At 39.5% G+C, this 23678-nt stretch overlaps 1 protein-coding gene across 1 annotated transcript in view; it reads right to left on the bottom strand.

Annotated features, from left to right (window-relative positions):
* Positions 1-23678, bottom strand: part of LCK (LCK proto-oncogene, Src family tyrosine kinase) — a 193470-nt gene that overhangs the window by 128754 nt on the left and 41038 nt on the right. The window contains exon 3 of the mRNA XM_053704824.1: positions 23325-23400. Coding sequence (XP_053560799.1) covers positions 23325-23400 — 76 coding nt within the window. The remainder of the gene's footprint in view (positions 1-23324; positions 23401-23678) is intronic.

Here is a 23678-nt window from a genome sequence, read left to right as displayed (position 1 = left end):
GAGGTCCCAACGCTGCTTTTTAAGCCGGCTGGTATTATGAGCCTTGCAGGTACAGGTGTACCGCACACTTTTTGGGCCAGACTCGAAAATACCGCAAATCCACTTACGTCAATTGCATATCCTATTTTTTCAATGGGACTTGCATAACGCCGGTATTACGAGTCTTCCAAAAACTGAGCGGTAGACCCTCTCCTGTCAAGCCTGGTACCGCATTTTAAAGTCAGTAGTTAAGAGTTTTATGGTCTAACGCCGTAGCATAAAACTCTTAACTAAAGTGCTAAAAAGTACACTAACACCCATAAACTACCCATTAACCCCTAAACCGAGGGCCTCCCCACATCGCAAACACTAAAATAAAAATTTTAAACCTTAATCTGCCGAACTGGACATCGCCGCCACTATAATAAATATATTAACCCCTAAACCGCCGCACTCCCGCATCGCAAACACTAGTTAAATTTTATTAACCCCTAATCTGCCATCCCTAACATCGCCGACACCTACCTACATTTATTAACCCCTAATCTGCCGCCCCAACGTCGCCGCCACTATATTAAAGTTATTAACCCCTAAATATGTCTAACCCTAAACCCTAACACCCCCTAACTTAAATATAATTTAAATAAATCTAAATAAAATAACTACAATTAACTCAATTATTCCTATTTAAAACTAAATACTTACCTATAAAATAAACCCTAAGCTACCTACAATATAACTAATCGTTACATTGTAGCTATCTTAGGATTTATTTTTATTTTACAAGCAACTTTGTATTTATTTTAACTAGGTAGAATAGTTATTAAATAGTTATTAACTATTTAATAGCTACCTAGTTAAAATAAAGACAAATTTACCTGTAAAATAAAACCTAACCTAAGTTACAATTACACCTAACACTACACTATAATTAAATTAATTCCCTAAATTAACTACAATTAAATACAATTAAATACAATTATCTAAAGTATGAAACCCCCCCACTAAATTACAGAAAATAATAAAATAATTACAAGTTTTTAAAACTAATTACACCTAATCTAATCCCCCTAATAAAATAAAAAAGTCCCCCAAACTAATAAAAAGCCCTACCCTATACTAAATTACAAATAGCCCTTAAAAGGGCCTTTTGCAGGGCATTGTCCCAAAGAAATCAGCTCTTTTACCTGTAAAAAAAAGTACAATGCCCCCCAACATTAAAACCCACCACCCACACAACCAACCCTACTCTAAAACCCACCCCATCCCCCCTTAATATAACCTAACACTAACCCCTTGAAGATCACCCTACCTTGAGAAGTCTTCACCCAACCGGGCCGAAGTCCTCAACGAAGCCGGGTGAAGTGGTCCTCCAGACGGGCAGAAGTCTTCATCCAAGCCGGGAAGAAGAGGTCCTCCAGACGGGCAGAAGTCTTCATCCAGACGGCATCTTCTATCTTCAACCATCCGGCGCGGAGCGGGTCCATCTTCAAGACATCCGACGCAGAGCATCCTCTTCTTTCTTCATCCGACGACTGAATGAAGGTTCCTTTAAATGATGTCATCCAAGATGGCGTCCCTTCAATTCCGATTGGCTGATAGAATTCTATCAGCCAATCGGAATTAAGGTAGAAAAAATCCTATTGGCTGATACAATCAGCCAATAGGATTGAACTTCAATCCTATTGGCTGATTAGAACAGCCAATAGGATTGAGGTTGCCTTATATTGGCTGTTCCAATCAGCCAATAGGATTGAACTTCAATCCTATTGGCTGATTGCATCAGCCAATAGGATGTTTTCTACCTTAATTCCAATTGGCTGATAGAATTCTATCAGCCAATCGGAATTGAAGGGACACCATCTTGGATGACGTAATTTAAAGGAACCTTCATTCAGTCATCGGATGAAGAAAGAAGAGGATGCTCCGTGTCGGATGTCTTGAAGATGGACTCGCTCAGCGCCGGATGGATGAAAATAGAAGATGCCGTCTGGGTGAAGACTTCTGCCCGTCTGGAGGACCTCTTCTTCCCGGCTTGGATGAAGACTTCTGCCCGTCTGGAGGACCACTTTGCCCGGCTTCGTTGAGGACTTCGGCCTGGTTGGGTGAAGACTTCTCAAGGTAGGGTGATCTTCAAGGGGTTAGTGTTAGGTTTTATTAAGGGGGGATTGGGTGGGTTTTAGAGTAGGGTTGGTTGTGTGGGTGGTGGGTTTTAATGTTGGGGGGTATTGTACTTTTTTTACAGGTAAAAGAGCTGATTACTTTGGGGCAATGCCCCGGCAAAAGGCCCTTTTAATTGCTATTTGTAATTTAGTGTAGGGTAGGACTTTTTATTATTTTGGGGGGCTTTTTATTTTATTAGGAGGATTAGATTAGGTGTAATTTTTTAAAAAAAAACTAATTATTTTATTTCTGTAATTTAGTGGGGGGGTTTTGTACTTTAGATAATTGTATTTAATTGTATTTAATTGTGGTTAATTTAGGGAATTAATTTAATTATAGTGTAGTGTTAAGTGTAATTGTAACTTAGGTTAGGTTTTATTTTACAAGTAAATTTGTCTTTATTTTAACTAGGTAGTTATTAAATAGTTAATAACTATTTAATAACTATTCTACCTAGTTAAAATAAATACAAAGTTGCCTGTAAAATAAAAATAAACCCTAACGCCTAGATTACGAGTCTTGCATTAGCCTTAAAAAGCAGCGTTAAGAGGTCCCAATGCTGCTTTTTAACGCCCGCTGGTATTACGAGTCTGGCAGGTACAGGTGTACTGCTCACTTTTTTTCCACGACTTGAGCATACCGCAAATCTCTTTACGTCAATTGCGTATCCTATCTTTTTAATGGGATTTTCCTAACACCGGGATTACGAGTCTTGAAGAAAGTGAGAGGTACAGCCTCTCCTGTCTAGACTTCTACCACATTTAAAAGTCAGTAGTTAAGAGTTTTATGGGCTAACGCCGTAACATAAAACTCTTAACTAAAGTGCTAAAAAGTACACTAACACCCATAAACTACCTATTAACCCCTAAACCAAGCCCCCCCCCCCACATCGCAAACACGTAATAACATTTTTTAACCCCTAATCTGCCGACCGGACATCGCCGCCACTTCAATAAATATATTAACCCCTAAACCGCTGCACTCCCGCCTCGCAAACACTAGTTAAATTTTATTAACCCCTAATCTGCCGTCCCTAACATCGCCGACACCTATCTACATTTATTAACCCCTAATCTTCTGCCCCCAACGTCGCTGCCACTATATTAAATGTATTAACCCCTAAACCTAAGTCTAACCCTAACCCTAACACCCCCCTAACTTAAATATAATTTAAATAAAACAAAATAAAATTACTACAATTAAATAAATTATTCCTATTTAAAACTAAATACTTACCTATAAAATAAACCCTAAGCTAGCTACAATATAACTAATAGTTACATTGTAGCTATCTCAGGGTTTATTTTTATTTTACAGGCAACTTTGTATTTATTTTAACTAGGTACAATAGTTATTAAATAGTTATTAACTATTTAATAACTACCTAGTTAAAATAAAGACAAATTTACCTGTAAAATATAACCTAACCTAAATTACAATTACACCTAACACTACACAATAATTAAAATAATTTCCTAAATTAACTACAATTAACTACAATTAAATAAAATAAACTAAAGTACGACCCCCCCCCACTAAATTACAGAAAAAAATAAAATAATTACAAGAATTTTAAACTAATTACACCTAATCTAATCCCCCTAATAAAAAAAAGCCCCCCAAAATAATAAAAAATCCCTACCCTATACTAAATTACAAATAGCCCTTAAAAGGGCTTTTTGCGGGGCATTACCCCAAAGTAATCAGCTCTTTTACCTGTAAAAAAAATACAATACCCCCTCAACATTAAAACCCACCACCCACACACCCAACCCTACTCTAAAACCCACCCAATCCCCCCTTAATAAAACCTAACACTAACCCCTTGAAAATCACCCTACCTTGAGAAGTCTTCACCCAGCTGGGCACAAGTGGTCCTCCAGAGGGGCAGAACCTTAGTCTTAATCCGATCCGGGCAGAAGAGGACCTCCAGACGGGCAGAAGTCTTCATCCAGGTGGCATCTTCTATCTTCATCCATCCGGAACGGAGCGGGTCCATCTTCAAGCCAGTCGATGCGGAGCATGCTCTTCTTCCGACGAATGAAGGTTCCTTTAAATGACGTCATCCAAGATGGCATCCCTTGAATTCCGATTGGCTGATAGGATCCTATCAGCCAATCGGAATTAAGGTAGGAAAAATCCTATTGGCTGATCTAATCAGCCAATAGAATGCGAGCTCAATTCAGCCAATAGGATTAATAACTATTGTACCTATTTAAAATAAATACAAAGTTGCCTGTAAAATAAAAATAAATCCTAAAATAGCTACAATGTAACTATTAGTTATAGTGTAGCTATCTTAGGGTTTATTTTATATTTAAGTATTTAGTTTTAAATAGGAATAATTTATTTAATTGTAATAATTTTATTTCGTTTTATTTAAATTATATTTAAGTTAGGGGGGGTTAGGGTTAGGGTTAGACTTAGATTTAGGGGTTAATAACTTTATTATAGTGGCAGCGACATTGGGGGGTGGCAGATTAGGGGTTAATAAATAAAATGTAAGTGTCAGCGATGTTGGGGCAACAGATTAGGGGTTAATAACTATAATGTAGGTGGCGGCGGTGTCCGGAGCGGCAGATTAGGGGTTAATAATATAATGTAGGTGGTGACGATGACGGGGGCGGCAGATTAGGGGTTAACAAGTGTAAGATTAGGGGTGTTTAGACTCGGGGTTCATGTTAGGGTGTTAGGTGTAGACATAAAATGTATTTCCCCATAGGAATCAATGGGACTGCGTTAGGAGCTGAACGCTGCTTTTTTGCAGGTGTTTTTTTTTTTTCAGCCAATTCTGCCCCATTGGGGCGCGATCCGATATAGATCGCAGTTTGCGGCGCAAGCGAGGGAACCGGCGTCGCCCGCAGTTTCAGCTCGCAACTCGAGCTATCCCATATAAGTCGCCGTCAGATGCTAACGTGCCGTAAGTCTGACAAACCAGCGATGTCCAGAAATCTGCGCAAGTACAAATTTCTGGCGTCGCCAGTGACTTGCGGCACGTTAGAAACTGCCGGCGCCTATAAAACCTGACTAAAGTCTAAAACACCCGCACTGTCTAACACGCCTCCCTAACATAGCCCGACACGTCTAACACGCCTCCCTAAAATAGCCCGACACGTCTAACCCTCTATCCGCTATCCCCCCCTCACTATCCTAACAATAAAAAAGCTATTAACCCCTAAACCGCCGCTCCCGGACCCCGCCGCAACCTAATAAAGTTATTAACCCCTAAACCGTCGCTCCCGTACCCCGCCGCCAGCTATATTATATCTATAACCCCCTAAAGTGAGCCCCTAACACCGCCGCCAGCTATATTAAAATTATTAACCCCTAATGTAAGCCCCTTACACCGCCGCCATCTCTATGAAAATGATTAACCCCTTATTTAATCTACCTACCCCGCCGCCAGCTATATTATCTATATTAACCCTAAGTATATTATAGTTAATATAGGTATTACATTATATATATTAACTATATTAACCCTAATTATATTAGGGTTATATAGTTAATATAGTTACTATAGTATTTATATTAACTATATTAACTCTATCTAACCCTAACACCCCTAACTAAATTTATATTAAATTAATCTAATTCATTTATAAACTAAAATATTCCTATTTAAATCTAAATACTTACCTATAAAATAAACCCTAAGATAGCTACAATATAATTAATAATTACATTGTAGCTATGTTAGGGTTAATATTTATTTTACAGGTAAATTGTTAATTATTTTAAGTAGGTATAATAGCTATTAAATAGTTATTAACTATTTAATATCTACCTAGTTAAAATAATTACCCAATTACCTGTAAAATAAATCCTAACCTAAGTTACAAATACACCTACACTATCAATAAATTAAATAAACTACAAACATCTATCTAAAAATACAATTAAATTAACTAAACTAAATTACAAAAAAAACAAACACTAAATTACAAAAAATAAAAAAAGATTACAAGATTTTTAAGCTAATTACACCTATTCTAAGCCCCCTAATAAAATAATAAACCCCCAAAATAAAAAAAATTCCCTGCCCTATTCTAAATTAAAACAAATTTCAAAGCTCTTTACCTTACCAGCCCTTAAAAGGGCCTTTTGTGGGGCATGCCCCAAAGAATTCAGCTCTTTTGCATACAAATACAATACCCCCCCCATTACAACCTACCACCCACATACCCCTATTCTAAAACCACCCAAACCCCCTTAAAAAAGCCTAACACTACCCCCCTGAAGATCTCCCTACCTTGTCTTCACCACACCGGGCCGAACTCCTGATCTGATCCGGGCGATGTCTTCCTCCAAGCGGCAAAGAAGAATTCTTCCTCCGGCGATGTCTTCCTCCAAGCGGCAAAGAAGAATTCTTCCTCCGGCGACGTCTTCCTCCAAGCAGCAGCAAAGTCTTCATTCTTCCGGCGGCATCTTCAATCTTCTTTCTTCGCTCCGCCGCCGCGGAGCATCCATCCGGACGACTACTGAACTTGGAATGAGGTACCTTTAAATGACGTCATCCAAGATGGCGTCCGCCGAATTCCGATTGGCTGATAGGATTCTATCAGCCAATCGGAATTAAGTTAGAAAAATCTGATTGGCTGATTGAATCAGCCAATCAGATTCAAGTTCAATCCGATTGGCTGATCCAATCAGCCAATCAGATTGAGCTTGCATTCTATTGGCTGATCGGAACAGCCAATAGAATGCAAGCTCAATCTGATTGGCTGATTGGATCAGCCAATCGGATTGAACTTGAATCTGATTGGCTGATTCAATCAGCCAATCAGATTTTTCTAACTTAATTCGATTGGCTGATAGAATCCTATCAGCCAATCGGAATTCGGCGGACGCCATCTTGGATGACGTCATTTAAAGGTACCTCATTCCAAGTTCAGTAGTCGTCCGGGATGGATGCTCCGCGGCGGCGAAGCGAAGAAAGAAGATTGAAGATGCCGCCGGAAGAATGAAGACTTTGCTGCCGCTTGGAGGAAGACGTCGCCGGAGGAAGAATTCTTCTTGCCGCTTGGAGGAAGACATCGCCGGAGGAAGAATTCTTCTTTGCCGCTTGAGGAAGACATCGCCCGGATCGGATCAGGAGTTCGGCCCGGTGTGGTGAAGACAAGGTAGGGGAGATCTTCAGGGGGGTAGTGTGTAGGCTTTTTTAAGGGGGGTTTGGGTGGTTTTAGAATATGGGGTATGTGGGTGGTGTGGGTTGTAATGGGGGGGGGTATTGTAGATTTGTATGCAAAAGAGCTGAATTCTTTGGGGGCATGCCCCACAAAAGGCCATTTTAAGGGCTGGTAAGGTAAAGAGCTTTGAAATTTGTTTAATTTAGAATAGGGCAGGGAATTTTTTTATTTTGGGGGTTTATTTATTTTAATTAGGGGCTTAGAATAGTGTAATTAGCTTAAAAATCTTGTAATCTTTTTTATTTTTTGTAATTAGTGTTTGTTTTTTTTGTAATTTAGTTTAGTTAATTTAATTTTATTTTTAGATAGATGTTTGTAGTTTATTTAATTTATTGATAGTGTAGGTGTATTTGTAACTTAGGTTAGGATTTATTTTACAGGTAATTGGGTAATTATTTTACAAGGTAGATATTAAATAGTTAATAACTATTTAATAGCTATTATACCTACTTAAAATATTAACAATTTACCTGTAAAATAAATATTAACCCTAACATAGCTACAATGTAATTATTAATTATATTGTAGCTATCTTAGGGTTTATTTATAGGTAAGTATTTAGATTAAATAGGAATATTTTAGTTTATAAATGAATTAGATTAATTTAATATAAATTTAGTTAGGGTTAGATAGAGTTAATATAGTTAATATAAATACTATAGTAACTATATTAACCCTAATATAATTAGGGTTAATATAGTTAATATATATAATGTAATACCTATATTAACTATAATATACTTAGGGTTAATATAGATAATATAGCTGGCGGCAGGGTAGGTAGATTAAATAAGGGGTTAATCATTTTAATAGAGATGGTGGCAGTGTAAGGGGCTTACATTAGGGTTAATAATATTAATATAGCTGGCGGCGGTATAGGGGATAGATTAGGGGTTAATAATTTTTATATAGGTGGCGGCGGTGTAAGGGGTCAGATTAGGGGATAGATAAGGTAGATGACAGCGGTGTAAGGGGTTCTAATTAGGGGATAGATAAGGTAGGGTGGCGGCGGTTTTAGGGGCTCACAGTAGGGGGTTAGTTTATGTAGATGGCGGGCGGGGTCCGGGAGCGGCGGTTTAGGGGTTAATAACTTTATTAGGGATTTCGGGGGGGGGGGGGGGATCGCGGTTGACAGGTAGATAGACATTGCGCATCGCGTTAGGTGTTAGGTTTATTTTAGCAGATCGCGGTTGACAGGGAGATAGACATTGCGCATGCGTTAGGTGTTAGGTTTATTTTAGAAGATCGCGGTTGACAGGTAGATAGACATTGCGCATGCGTTAGGTGTTAGGTTTATTTTAGCAGATCGCGGTTGACAGGGAGATAGACATTGCGCATGCGTTAGGTGTTAGGTTTATTTTAGAAGATCGCGGTTGACAGGGAGATAGACATTGCGCATGCGTTAGGTGTTAGGTTTATTTTAGCAGCCAGTTTAGGGAGTTACGGGGCTCCAATAGTCAGCGTAAGGCTTCTTACAGCTGCTTTTTGTGGCGAGGTGAAAATGGAGTAAGTTTTCTCCATTTTCGCCACGTAAGTCCTTACGCTGCATATTGGATACCAAACTGCGCGGGTTTGGTATACCTGCCTATAGCCCAAAAAACTACGGGCGACGGCAGAAATATACGCGCGTAACTTCTAGGTTACGCCGTATATGTGATACCAAACCGCGCAAATATTGGCGTCGCCGGCTTTTGCGGGCGACGATTTTAGATCGGATGGACCCCTTGATTTCTATGGGGAAATTGTGCACGAGCACGTTTAGCCAGCTCACCGCTACCGTAAGCAGCGCTGGTATTGAGGTGAGATGTGGAGCTAAATTTTGCTCTCTTCTCACTTTTTAGAGGCTAACACCGGGGTTGGAAAAACCTGTAATACCAGCGTTGTTTGTAGGTGATCGGTGAGCATAAACTAAGCGTTAGCACCGCACCCCTGTTACCGCAAAACTCATAATCTAGGTGTAAGCTAGCTACAATGTAACTATGTTATATTGTAGCTATCTTAGGGTTTATTTTATAGGTAAGTATTTAGTTTTTAATAGGAATAATTTATGTTAATGATAGTAATATTTATTTAGATTTATTTAAATTATATTTAAGTTAGGGGGGGTTAGGTTTAGGGGTTAAGAACTTTAATATAGTGGCAGCGACGTTGGGGGCGGCAGATTATGGGTTAATAAGTGTAGGTAGGTAGCGGCGACATTGGGGGCGGCAGAGTAGGGGTTAATAAATAAAATGTAGGTGCCGGCGATGTTGGGGGCAGCAGATTAGGGATTCATAAGTATAATGTAGGTTGCGGCGGTGTCCGGAGCAGAAAATTAGGGGTTAATAATATAATGCAGGTGTCGGCGATGTCGGGGGCGGCAGATTAGGGGTAAATAAGTGTAATTAGGGGTGTTTAGACTCGGGGTTCATGTTAGGGTGTTAGGTGTAGACATAACTTTTATTTCCCCATAGGAATCAATGGGGCTGCGCTAGGAGCTGAACGCAGCTTTTTTGCAGGTTTTAGGTTTTTTTCAGCCGGCTCTGCCCCATTGATTCCTATGGGGAAATCGTGCACGAGCACGTTTAGCCAGCTCAACGCTTAACGTAAGCAAGTGCTGGTATTACAGTGAGATGTGGAGCAAAATATTGCTCTCCCGCTCCACCTTTCTTGCGCGGCTAACGCCGGGTTTGTAAAACCCGTAATACACAGCGCTAGTCTGTAGGTGAGCGGTGAGCTTAAATCTGCCTCGATAGCACCGTACACCAATACAGACAAAACTCGTAATCTAGGGCGTTAGTGTAAACTATCATAAGCATTGTCTCTATGTGCAATAATATATTATATACTATTTTTATCATGCTTACCTAATATAGTAGTTGGTTGCTTATGTAATAATCTATGTCAATTTAATTGGGTTCATAACATATTATATTACTTTCAGTATTATTAGATATTTATCTCAATGAGATCTATCTACATATTTTTTGTACAAACACACTCATATTACATTGGGCAACTACCTCCATTTAGGTCACCAATTTTAGGTCAATTTTATCAATTCACTACCACTTTAATGAATTTTGTGTAATAGTCAGAATCAGTAGCACTTAAACAATAGCAACTACGCTGTCTGTACAGATGTATTGTGAAGGTAGACTTTTGTTTCCTTTTTCATTTAAAAAAAATGTTTTTACCAGTATAAAGTATTTAAAAGTCACTTACTTATTTTTAGATCATAATGACAAGAAACTAATAGGTCTTGTTGTCATTTCACATTGTGTGAATAGCAGTAACAGCAATATCTGTGCTGCAGCTATTACGCAAGTGCACCAGGTGTCCACCTATTCAAAGGAAAGCGATTGTGATTGGATATCCTGCCTCACACGTTGCCCAATAATTGAATGGGTGTGTTTAGAAGGCACTTTATTTAAATTGGATACACGGCGATGTATAACATACACACTCTCTTTATCTCTTGACAGACTCTGCTCATCTTGGACATCTTATCTCCTTCATTGCCCGGTTGTGGCTACTTGTTAGATTTCTTAGTATGTTTTAAAGTATATCTGAAGCAGAGGATTTTATTGGACTTTTATTGGACTCCAGACGGTTACGGCAACAGAGCCAAGCCTGGAAATACACTGACACACCTGTGCATATGTATGCGCATGCTGATTACTCAATAAATATTTTCTTACTACCATGAACCTGGGTTGCGCTTGTGTTCTTCTTTCACAGAACTTAATTATATGTGTTTGTATTCGTATTTGAATGTTATTGTAGAAATTCGATTTACATAATCGAATGTTGTTAAGAACGAATATTCTTAAAAATTCTATTATCGAATATTATTTACAGATTTCGAATGTCACATTTATACAACACAGTTGATACTAGAGATATTGTGGGCCTATTTATCAAGCTCCTTATGGAGCTTGATGCCCTGTGTTTCTGGCGAGCCTGAAGGCTAAAGACCGCTGCTCCTTAACCTGTATGCCTGCTCTGAGAAGGCGGACAGACATCGCCGGAAATCAACCCGATCCAATACGATCGGGTTGATTGACACTCTCTGCTAGCAGGAAATCTGCACGGGGCGGTATTGTACCAGCAGTTCACAAGAACTGCTAGTGCAATGATAAATGCCGAGAGCGTATGCTGTCGGCATTTGACGATGTGCTGAGGACATGATCCGCAATATCGGATCATGTCCGCTCACATCATGATAAATAGTGACAATAGCATTCAATTTCGAATATTACATTAAAAAAAAACTGTTGTAGACTACTTTTAGAATTCGAATGTTACATTTATAAAACACAGTTGTAGACTAGAAATACTATTTTGAATTCGAATGTTACATTCGAATTTGAATGTCACATTCGAATTTCAATATTACATTTCGAAATTGAATGTGATATAAAATACATAGCTAAGCATTCTATTATTCAAAGAATATTTTCGAATGTTTATTGAAAAATTTGAAAATGAAAATTTCGAAAATAGAATGTTAGAATGTTATATAAACATTCGAAATTTGATTTAAACGAACAAATGTATCAAAATTTGTTTTAAATTTTGAATTTTTAGAAACATTTGCCCATCCCTAATAATTATATTAATTAAATATATTATCTGAAATGTAATGCTAGCAGTGCACTTTTTAGTGTAAGATGTATTTCTTTCTTAAGACACGGTGAGTCTACGATCATCAATTACTGTTGGGGAATATCACTCCTGGCCAGCAGGAGGAGGCAAAGAGCACCACAGCAAAGCTGTTAGGTATAACTTCCCTTCCCACAACCCCCAGTCATTCTCTTTGCGTTTAGTGCAAGGAGGACGTGAAGTTTAGGTGTCTGATTAAGATTCTTCTATCAAGATTTTTTTGTTTTATTTGGAATCCTGAGCAGGCTTGCTCTGATCTTCCTGACACTTTTGCCATGTGGTTTTCTTATAGAATCTATTTTGGCACTACATCTTAAATTGCTGCACCATATTGGGGACACATATTCCTGAGGTCAGGATTTTTTTCAGGATACTGGATTCAGGATACAGGATTCAGGGTACTGTGTGGCAGTAGGAGGGAGATTTCTCTTGAAATTTAACTTGAAATAGAACTTTAGTTTTTATGTTAATTTTTATTGGTGGCTCAGACAGTGAAACTGCTTATACACGTAGTCGCTATATTTTGGGGGCTTGTGAATTTTTATTAACAGAGTGGTTAAACGTTAGCCGTTTTTTGGCGGTGTTGTGGCTGAGGTGTAGAGTGTGACGTCACTAAGAGGCGTGTCTCCTCCTCATAGCGTGCAGCTTCTTGGCACCATTTTGACAGAGAAGTCTCAGAGCCTATGTTACTCCTCCTTCTTTCTGCTGTACCACTCCAGTTCTCCTGCAGTTCGGAAGTCTTCAAAAGTTGATCGTTCGGTGTCAGGAGGAGCAGGTAGGCACCTCAGCTTTGCGTTGAGGTGTAGAGAGTGCCAGGAGGATTTATTCAAATTATTTATACTTAATCTCTGTTTAATCCTTAAAATTGTCCTTAGCAAAATAAGGGATTTTAAAGTGAAAGCGCTTTAGTTAATGTTCTCTCTTAAAGAGACAGTAAAGGTTTTTGTCAAATAAAATTAAAGATTTTTCTTGAAAACTTGGTGCTTAAATTCCGGTGCAAGATGGACCTGGAGTCTAGGCCTACTGCTGAGTGCAAACTTTGTTTGGATACCCAAGTAGAACCCCCTTTGCCTTTTTGCAGTTCTTGTATTGAGAGAACTCTTATGTACAAAGTCAAACTGTTTGTTGCTGAGCCACCATTTCCTCAGGATAATGCTGTACAGGCACTGCCACAGCCTTTTCCCTATATAACGTCACATGCAGTGCCCTGTGGTTCCTCTCAATCTCCGGATGGAGTGTTTTTAAAGGCTGAAATTGAACGCCTATCAATGTTAAATAGATACTTGGATTTTCCTTCATCTGGGGAGGTGTTTCCAGTGCCAGACCGTGCCACTGAAATTATTACCAAGGAATGGGAGAGACCAGGAATTCATTTTCCCCTCCCCTGTTTTTTAGGAAAATGTTCCCTGTGGCAGACTTCATCAAGGAATCATGGCAGACAGTTCCAAAGGTGGAAGGAGCAATTTCCACTCTGGCCAAGAGAACTACTATTCCTATTGAGGATAGTTGCTCCTTTAAGGATCCAATTGATAAAAAGCTGGAGGACCTTTTAAAGAAGATGTATACTCATCAGGGATTGCAATGGCACCCGGCAGTATGCATTGTGACAGTAACCAGTGCGGCAGCCTATTGGTTTGATGCTTTGTCGGAGTCCCTTCAAGCTGAGACTCCTTTGGAGGAGATTCAGGATAGGATAAAGGCTCTCAGGTTAGCCAATTCCTTTATCACTAATGCTTCTTTGCAAGTCAATAAAATGGGGGCCAAAATATCTGGCTTTGCAATCCTAGCGCATAGAGCGCTATGGCTCAAATCTAGGTCTGCTAATGTTTCTTCTAAATCTAAACTTTTGGCAATCCCTTACAAGGGAAAGACCTTGTTCGGACTGGCATTGGCAGAAATTATTTCCGATATAACAGGTGGTAAAGGATCCTTTCTGCCTCAAGACAAGAAGAACAGATTGAAAGGACGTCAGACTAATTTTCATTCCTTTTGTAACTTCAGAGGTAAGTCTTCCCCTGCCTCTACCAAGCAGGAACAGTCCAAGCCCTCTTGGAAGCCCAGTCAGTCTTGGAACAAGGGGAAGCAATCCAAGAAACCTTGGTAACCACACCTTGTCACCACCCAAGGGGGGCGCAATACACTAAAATAACTTTGCAAAAAATTATAGAAAATCCTATAGCCAATCTTATGTTACAAAATGCTATAGCAACTTTATAGCAGATCTTATGTTGCCCAAAATATTAATAATTAGGCAAAATATTAACTAGACAATTTCTAAATTAAGCAATTCTTATCTTAAACGTCCATATATATGGTAAATAATTGTTTAGTTCTGTCCCTTCTTGAGACTCCAGAGGATTCTTTACTTTCCACTGTCAGCTGCTCCTTCCCAATCCAATAGGAAAAAATAAGCAAATTCTGTGGGAATACACAAAAACAAAAGGGTGCCTCCTAGTGTAATAGAGTTTTACACAATATACAATCAGACACAATGTAAGACAGGTACTCACAATGGTTGCAGCACCCACTTCTGTTTAGTAACACCTACTAGGATCTCTGTGTCCCAGCTCACTGTTCCTGGGATCCTTCTTCAAACAAATTGAGCAAGTTCTATGGGAATATACAAGAACAAAAGGGCTCCTCCTAGTGTAATATAGTTTTACACAATATACAATAAAACACAATGTAAGATAGGTACTCACAATGGAATTAGCACCCACTTGTGCTTAGTAACACTGACTGGGATCTCTCATATGCCTGAGGAAACAGCGTGTAAGCTGAGAAACGCGTTGCAATATTTTATTACATAGTGGTTATTGTTTGACCCTATGCTTTTATTATATTTTATTAAAATTGGATACTGTTTTTACCTGACTGAGAGCCTGAGAGTCCTTTTGCTTTGGGGAAACGCCCAGTAACGGTGGTGTGCAGGATCTAAGTACAGTGAGCTGGGACATTGAGAGATCCCAGTCAGTGTTACTAAGCACAAGTGGGTGCTGCTATCCATTATGAGTACCTATCTTACATTTGTTTGATTGTATATTTGTGTAAAACTATATTACACTATGAGGAGCCCTTTTGATCTTGTATATTCCCATAGAACTTGCTTGATTTGTTTGAAGTTACAAGGATCTCAGGAACAGTGAGTTGGGACACTGAGAGATCCCAGTAGGTGTTACTAAGCACAAGTGGATGCTGCAACCATTGTGAGTACGTGTCTTACAGTTGTGTCTGATTGTATATTGTGTAAAACTCTATTACACTAGGAGGCGCCCTTTTGTTTTTGTGTATTTAATCCAAGAAACCTGCAGCTGAATCCAAGTCAGCATGAAGGGTTTGCCCCGATCCGGGATCGGATCAAGTGGGGGGCAGACTATCTCAGGTCTCACAAGCTTGGGATTGAGATGTCCTGGACCCATGGGCATGGACATAGTTTCCCAGGGATACAAATTAGAGTTCAAGACTTATTTTCTCTCCCAGGGGCAGGTTTCACCTCTCAAGATAAATCTGTAGACCAGATAAAAAAAGAGTGTTCTTGAAATGAGTTCGAGTACCTTTCCTCTTGGGAGTGATAGTTTAAGTTCCAAGTCAGGAACAGGGTCTCGGTTTTTACTCCAACCTGTTTGTTGGTTCCCAAAAAAGAGGAACTTTTCAGCCCATTCTAGATCTAAAGCTCTGAACAAATCCTCAGAGTGCCATCCTTCAAGATGGAGACTATACATTCCATTCTTCCTGTGATTCAAGAAGGTCAATTCATGATGACCATAGACTTGGAGGATGCATACCTCCACGTTCCCATTCACAGGGATCATCACAAATATCTGAGGTTTGCCTATCTAGACAAACATTACCAATTTGTGGCACTGCCATTTGGTCTCGCCACGGCTCCCAGAATTTTCTCAAAGTTCCTGGGAGCTGTGCTGACGGTAAATCAGTCTTGGAGTCTTGCAGTGGCGCCTTATCAGGGACGACATTCTGGTTCAGGCCCCCATACTTACAACTAGCAGAATCACATACAAAGATTTTTGCTGGTGTTATCTTCATTCCCATGGTTGGAAAATCAATATGGAGAAAGGTTTTCTTGTTCCATCTACAAGAGTGACCATCCTAGGAACCATTATAGACTCTCTGTCTATGAAAATTTTTCTGACGGAGGTCAGAAGAGCCAAGATTCTGTCCGCCTGTCTGTCCCTACAAGCGGCGACATGACCATTAGTGACCCAATGCATGTAGGTAATCGGCTTGATGGTGCTTCCATGGACATAGTTCCGTTTGCTCCATTCTATTTAAGACCTCTGCAGCTATGCATGCTCAGTGGAACGGGGATTATGCATGACCAATCAACAAGGGAATCCCTACCGTGATGGCTGTTGCAAGAACATCTGTCCCAGGTGATGTGTTTTCAAGAGACCCTCTTGGGTAATTGTGACCACGGATGCCAGCCTGTTGGGTTGGGGAGCAGTCTGGGACTCGTTGAAGGCACAGGGACTTTGGTCTCAGGAGGAATCTGCTCTCCCTCTTAAACATTCTGGAGTTTAAAGTGATCTTCAATGCTTTGATGGCTTGGCTTCAGCTGGACTCTAGCCTGCTCTATCAGGTTCCAGATGGACAACATAACCTCAGTGGCCTACATCAACCACCAACTCGGAGTACCTTAGCCATGAAGAAGGTGGCATGGATAATCCAGTTGGGCGGATGGTTCACATTGCTGTCTATCTGCCATCCAAATTCCAGGAGTAGAACAATTGGGAGGTGGATTTTCTGAGCAGACACACTTTTATCCCGGGGATTGGGAACTCCATCCGGATGTGGTTCTCCAGGGTAACAACCAGATTGGGGTTACCAGAATTGGATCTGATGGCGTCTCGTCAGAACGCCAAGCTTCCAAAGTACGGTTCAAGGTTGAGAGATCCTCAAGCCTTTCTGATTGATGCTTTGGGCAACTTCAGGTTAGCATATCTCTTTTCTTCTCCGTTTGCTCTCCTTCCGCAAGTCATCGCTCGGATCAAGCAGAAGAAAGCATCAGTGATTCTAATTGCTCCTGCATGGCCTCACAGGATCTGGTATGCAGATCTAGTAGAGATGTTTTCTCTGCCACCTGTGGAGACTACCTCTGAGGAAGGACCTTCTGCTTCAGGGGCCCCTTCCTTCATCCATATCTCGCTTCTCTGAAGCTGACTGCTTGGAGATCGTACCCTTGATTTTAGCTAAGCGTGGATTTTCCGAATCGGTCATTGAGACCATGATTCAGGCACGTAAGCCTGTCACTAGAAAGATTTACCATATGATATTGGCGTAAATATCTTTATTGTGTGAGTCTCAAGGATTTCTTGGATTAAGGGTCAGGATCCCAAGGATCTTATCTTTTCTCCAAAAAGGCCTCGAGAAGGGGTTATCTGTCAGAACCCTCAAAGGTCAGATTTCTGCTTTATCCATTCTGTTGCACAAGCGTCTGGTGGACGTGCCGGATGTACAATCCTTTTGTCAGGCCCTGGTCAGAATCAGGCCTGTAATTAAATCAGTTGCTCCTCCTTGGAGCCTTAATCTTGCAACAGTCTCCGTTTGAGCTAATGCATTCCATAGATATGAAGTTATTATCTTGGAAAGTTTTGTTTCTTACTGCTATTTCCTCTGCTCGGAGGGTTTCTGAACTCTCAGCATTGCAGTGTGATTCTCCTTATCTCATATTTCATACAGATAAGGCACTTCTCCGTACCAAGTTTGGTTTTCTTCCTAAGGCTGTTCGGACAGAAATATTAATCAGGAAAATGTTGTTCCTTCTCTCTGTCCTAATCCTTCTTCTCAGAAAGAATGTTTGTTGCACAACTTAGATGTTGTGCGGACTCTTAAATTCTGTCTGCAGGCTATGAAGGACTTTCGTCAGTCTTCTACATTGTTTGTTTGCTTTTCTGGTAAACGTAAAGGCCAGAAAGCTACTGCCACTTCTCTTTCTCTCTGGTTGAGAAGTGTTATTCGGATGGCTTATGAGACTGCTTGACAGCAGCCTCCTGAGAGAATTACAGCTCACTCCACTTGGGCCTTCAAGAATGAGGCCTCTGTAGAACAGATTTGTAAGGCTGTGACTTGGTCTTCTTTGCACACTTTTTCTAAATTCTATATATTTGATACTTTTGCCTAGGCTGAGGCTTCTTTTGGGAGAAAGGTTTTGCAAGCAGTGGTGCCTTCTGTTTAGGTTACCTGACTTGGCCTCCCTTATTGTCTGTGTCCTCTAGCTTGGTATTGATTCCAACAGTATTGATGATCTGTGGACTCACTGTGTCTTAAGAAAGAAAACAAAATTTATGCTTATTTATTTCTTGACACGGTGAGTCCACGACCCTCCCTGTTTTTCAGACAGGGTTTTATATAAACCTCAGGGCACCTCTGCACCTTGTGTTATTATTCCTTTCTCTCCTTTTCCTTCGTCGAATGACTGGGAATTGTGGGAAGGGAAGTGATACTTAACAGCTTTGCTGTGGTGCTCTTTGACTCTCTCCTGCTGGCCAGGAGTGATATTCCCAAGAGTAATTATGATCCGTGACTCACCATGTCAAGAAATACATACATTTATCAGGTAAGCATATATTTAGTTTTTTTTTACCAAGTGCTACAAATAAATACACCTACTTACAGAAAAAAAGAGTGTCAATAAACTTGTAGAAAGCTGCACACAGCAAAAACCCGAAATTATAAGCAAACACTGCATCATAAATAATACACCAAAATGCATTATTAGTAATTGGTGCATTGCTTGTAAATATAAATACAATATCCATGTTTAAAAATATTCTAATTTGTGAATTCAAAGTCCCAGGCTACATTAAAATATCAGCAGAACAGCTCATTATAATGGGCATAAATAATCAATGTTGATGAATAAGAGATTGAGATTTTGCTTCTATTGTTGGATCACTAAATGATTAAAGCCTAGATGTTTGCTCCCAGACTATGACTATAACCAGTGTAACTATATCCCAATAAACTAAATAACAAAAACTCTGAGACAAAGAGTCGAAGGAAAAGACAATTAAATTGTCACTTTTATTAACATTAAAGTGACATGAAACACAATTTTTTCTTCAAGATTCAGTTAGAGAATGCTTTTATAAGCAAACTTTATAATTTACTTCTATTTCAATTTTCGTTCCTCTTGGTATCTTTTGTTGAAAAGCAGGGACGTATGCTTAGGACCTGGCCCATTTGCAAGAGCACTAGATGGCAGCACGATTTCCTGCCTTGTAGTGCTCCAGAGGCCTACCTAGGTATCTCTTCAACACAGAATATTATGAGAACGAAGCAAATTTGATAACAGAAGTAAAAGGGATTTATTTTAATATGAAATGTTCTGTCTGAATCACAAATTAATATGTTTGGGTTTCATGGTGCCCTGCTGGTCCCAAGCAGAACCCGCTGCTGATCCAGTCAGCAGCAATAGTTGCACATATGAGTTGTTCAGTGGTTACAATGAGGAAAAACTGCTAATTTAACAGGAATCGACCTCTCTCAGTATGTTTATTAGCAGGAATACAACTACATTACTGGCATGGAAAAGTCATGTTACCTCAGAGACACACATGTAGGGTTGCCACCTTTTGCCCATAAGATTCCTGCACACAGTTTACATTTTATATATTATATAGATAGTCAGAGGTGTCAATCAACTCATCATCATCTCACTGATTCACTCACTGTCAGTCAAGTCAGACAGACTAAGCTCATAGCAGCAGAATTATAAACAAATTATATACACAAAATTAAGCCAAAAAATAAATAAAAAATGACCATACCAAAAAAAAATCAGACACAGCCAGCAGTCAGACAGGCAGAAATTAGAAGATCTGAAGAATTCAAGTTGAGCGAGCATACTTTATGCCTGCGCCGTGAGTGCCCGCGGCCCGTGGCCACCGCATCACCACCTTAACCACCTCTTCTGCTGGCTAGAATCACACTGAGTCAGCCAGTAGTCAGGGACTGGGTGGGAGGAGGCTGACTCAGTGACAGGCTCAGCCAAGCTGAGCAGCACGTGACGAATCCCCTCCTCAACCTCTTCCCCCCCTCCCACACACTCCTCCGTCTATCCTCTAGACTCCACTCTGAGTTATAGTAATCGCTGCTCAAAAGTGAATTGCCCCTGGCAGCTATGTTTTTTTTTTAATTTGTGCTCACTGCTGCTTGCTTTGCCAGGGGAAGCTCTTAGCCCGGGGCATTTGAGGGTAGTTCCGGATACGGGACATACAGTGTCAGACCAGTGCAGTCCCGCTGCAACCCTACACACATAGTATCTGACATTTCTATTCTTTGTACTATCTATACTCACTGTGTTTGTTTTTTTTTGTTCCCACACACTGGTGTCATCTGGTGAGTAGTGTTGTTTGTGCTGGATGAGTTTATTCACAGGTCAGATAACCATCAGCACACAATATGTGCTTGCAGAGTGGATTATGTGAGATGTCACAGGGTCAGCAACAATATATTGGAGTGTTGGGATGTTGGAGCTTCATTTGTAAATCTGAAATTGCATGTAGTGCATGACTAGCACAGTTCACAAATTTGCAATAAGTCCACATCATTGCATACACTGATTACAGCCTGATCCTACGTGAGCTTCTAATGGTAGCAAATGTCCAAACGCATAATGAGATTTCCTGTTGCTATCAGTTGTAGAGGGTCAGCTGAAATCAGTTTAAACATAATGTTGCCACCTCAGCCATGTTTTTCCTGGACACTTATGAGTTACACATTCTGCAGGGTACGCACTCAGGGAGAAACATAGTACTGTCCTAGGGTCACTATTTGTGTGCTTTCCCAGGTACACAGTGCATGCTGCCCTCTGTGTACCCTGCAGCATGTGTAACTCGTAATGTCCAGGAAATCATGGCCAAGTAGCAACCCTATGTATGCATCAGAGTATGTCATAAAAAATGTGAGCCCTGGTAATTCTGCATATCCCTCTAAAAAGGTAATTCCTCTGAGTGCTTTTCCTGATTCCTTGAATTTATATTACTCCTATTTAAAGGGACATTGTACACTATCATATATGTGAAACAACAGCATTGTACATGTCACCTGAAAAAAGTAAAATCTGTTTATAAATTATGAAATATTGATATGGTACACGTGAAAACATTGATATATCCAGGACACAAATATTAAGATATTTATTTAAAAACAAATCATTAAAATATATTTTGAAAATGCTGTCTTTTATGTAAAACAAAAAAAAATGTTGACTACTATGTACCTTTAATGATTAACATTTTAAACAAAGTTATATTTTGTTACAAATATAAACAAAAACATTTCAATACAGTGATTTCTTTATGCTTCATTTTCTAAGGTATTCAAATCCCAAACAAAGCTGCATTAACCCTTTCCCGATGTTAGGACATTCTATGCTGTCCTAACTGCGCTGGGCTTTAGCGTTGTTATGACCGCATGAAACATCCTAACGTTTGGCTGTACTAAATCCAACACGCTTCCTGAATGGGACACGGCCTGGAGGGTGGTGCATAGCGTCATAGGGACACCCCCTTGACCTGATCCCAGCACTGAAAACTTGCGATCATGCGGGATTATCAAGTTGTTTACATTGTGACGTTATTCCGATTTGACAAATTAGAACCCGACATGAAGGGTTAAGACAAGGTCTGGTGTGTTTTGTTTTCTAAATAATATAGTCAAAAGAAGGTTTTAACCTTAGTGTTATCAACACGCGCCAATTTTTCCTGGACACTAATGATTTACACATGCTGCAGGTGTGCAGAGGGTAACATGCACTGCGCACTCATGGACCAGCACACGAATAGGGACTTCTGCAACTTGCACTATTCATGTTTTCTCCCTGCGCACACTCAGCATGTGTAACTCATAAAGGGACATGCCAGCCACTATTTTCTTTTATGATTTAGAAAGATAATGCAATTTTAAACATCTTTCTAATTTTACTTATATTATCTAATTTGTTTTATTCTCTTGATATTCTTTGATGAAAAGCATATCTAGATATGCTCACTATCTGCTGATTGGTTGCTGCACATAGAAGCCTTGTGTGATTGGCTCACCATGTGCATTGCTTTTTCTTCAACTAAGGGTATTTAAAAAAATGAAGCAAAATAAATAATGGAAGTAAATTGAAATGTTCTTTAAATTCTATTCTCTATCTGAATCATGAAAGAAAGATTTTGGGTTAGTGGCCCTTTAAGTTGTGCAGGTAAACATGGCTGAGGTGGCAAACCTATTTATCCTCATATAAATAAGGGACATTAACTCTGATTGCACAGCAACATAGGTGCTCCATGAACCTCTACTTAAACAAATGCACAAGTATTCACACCAGGTGATCACTATTACTTCAGTATAAAGGGGGCTTTATTTGAAAAAGGGGCCTTTTTGATGGTATATATATTGTAAATGAATTTAAACAAATGTGTTTTTATTTTATTTTTTATTATTTATTCATCTAACTTCATTTATAATGTTCATTTAGATAAGTAGGAAGTACCTAAATATCAATAATCGTTAGAATAAAGTTCACAGTTGTTATTGATATGTTTTTTTAATTTAAAGGGCCATAGTTTAACCTTCACAAAGCCCCTACATACATTTAACCTCCACAAATTGATCAAACACACAGTAGAAGTACCCTCGGGACAGCAGTGCTCTGCGGTCACGAGCAACAGTAGAAGTATCACACAACTCAGATGTGCTCATTGGTGGAGCTTCACCAACTTGCACCTGCAATAAGTTAAACTAAGAGAACATCTTTGAAGAGAGCGGCAGGCACAGCAGTAAAAACAATTACATTGTGAGTAGTAACACTACACTCCCTTTAAACTTTCATAGTTCATAAAGCAAGCAATTTGAAGAGACTTTTCTGTGTACGTCTAAGTTCTCTTTTTTTCTTTTACTGAAAAGCATACTAAGGTAGGCCCAAGAGCAGCAATGCACTACTAGGAGCTACTAGGAGCTAGCTGGTGATTGGCTAGTACACACGTCTCTTGTCATTGACTCACCAGATTTGTTCAGCTGTTCAGATTTCCCAGTCGTGCATTCCTGCTGTGGAATTGGCTTTAACTATGTGTTTAACCAGTTTGCAGAGGTTGAACACATAGCTATGTGCAAGCCATAAAGCAATAAGAAAATGCTGTAATACATTAGAGCATTTTATTTTTACAGCTTGTCACAATAACAGTTTCCTATAATTTGTGCAATATTACAATTAGATTTTTTTGTAACATGCAAACTCTTCAATCTGATATAAAAAAACATTTTTTTCCTAAAATTGTAGTCACGACATTCCTCTAATAATGTGCATCCTTTTAATACAGAGAGAGCACCCTCTTCCCTTACCGTGCAGTGGTGAGTTCGGAGGAACCTGCCCGGTGTATGAAACCAAGGGATCTTGAACATCATAATTTGAGATGAACTGAGAAAAAGACAGAAATGAGCATTATTCATACTGACATATGCCTTGTTCAATGTCAGCCTCATTTAAAGGGACATTCTATCATAAAAAAAGAAAACGCTATATTTTATTAAAGCATTGTCTTTTTGAACAAATTACTTATTTTTTTTATCTCTACAAATTGAATACATAATAAAAATTGTGTTCTTGTGCATCTTTAGTTGGGCACACAGCTGGTGAGCAAAGCCGGAGAATACATGCATAGACTTACTCGCAGTCCTTTTACCTTATCTGGGGTA

Source organism: Bombina bombina, chromosome 3 (assembly GCF_027579735.1).
Source record: "Bombina bombina isolate aBomBom1 chromosome 3, aBomBom1.pri, whole genome shotgun sequence".
NCBI lineage: Eukaryota > Metazoa > Chordata > Amphibia > Anura > Bombinatoridae > Bombina > Bombina bombina.
The sequence above is the reverse complement of the archived record's forward strand: the minus strand, read 5'-3'. Positions and strand labels throughout refer to the sequence as shown.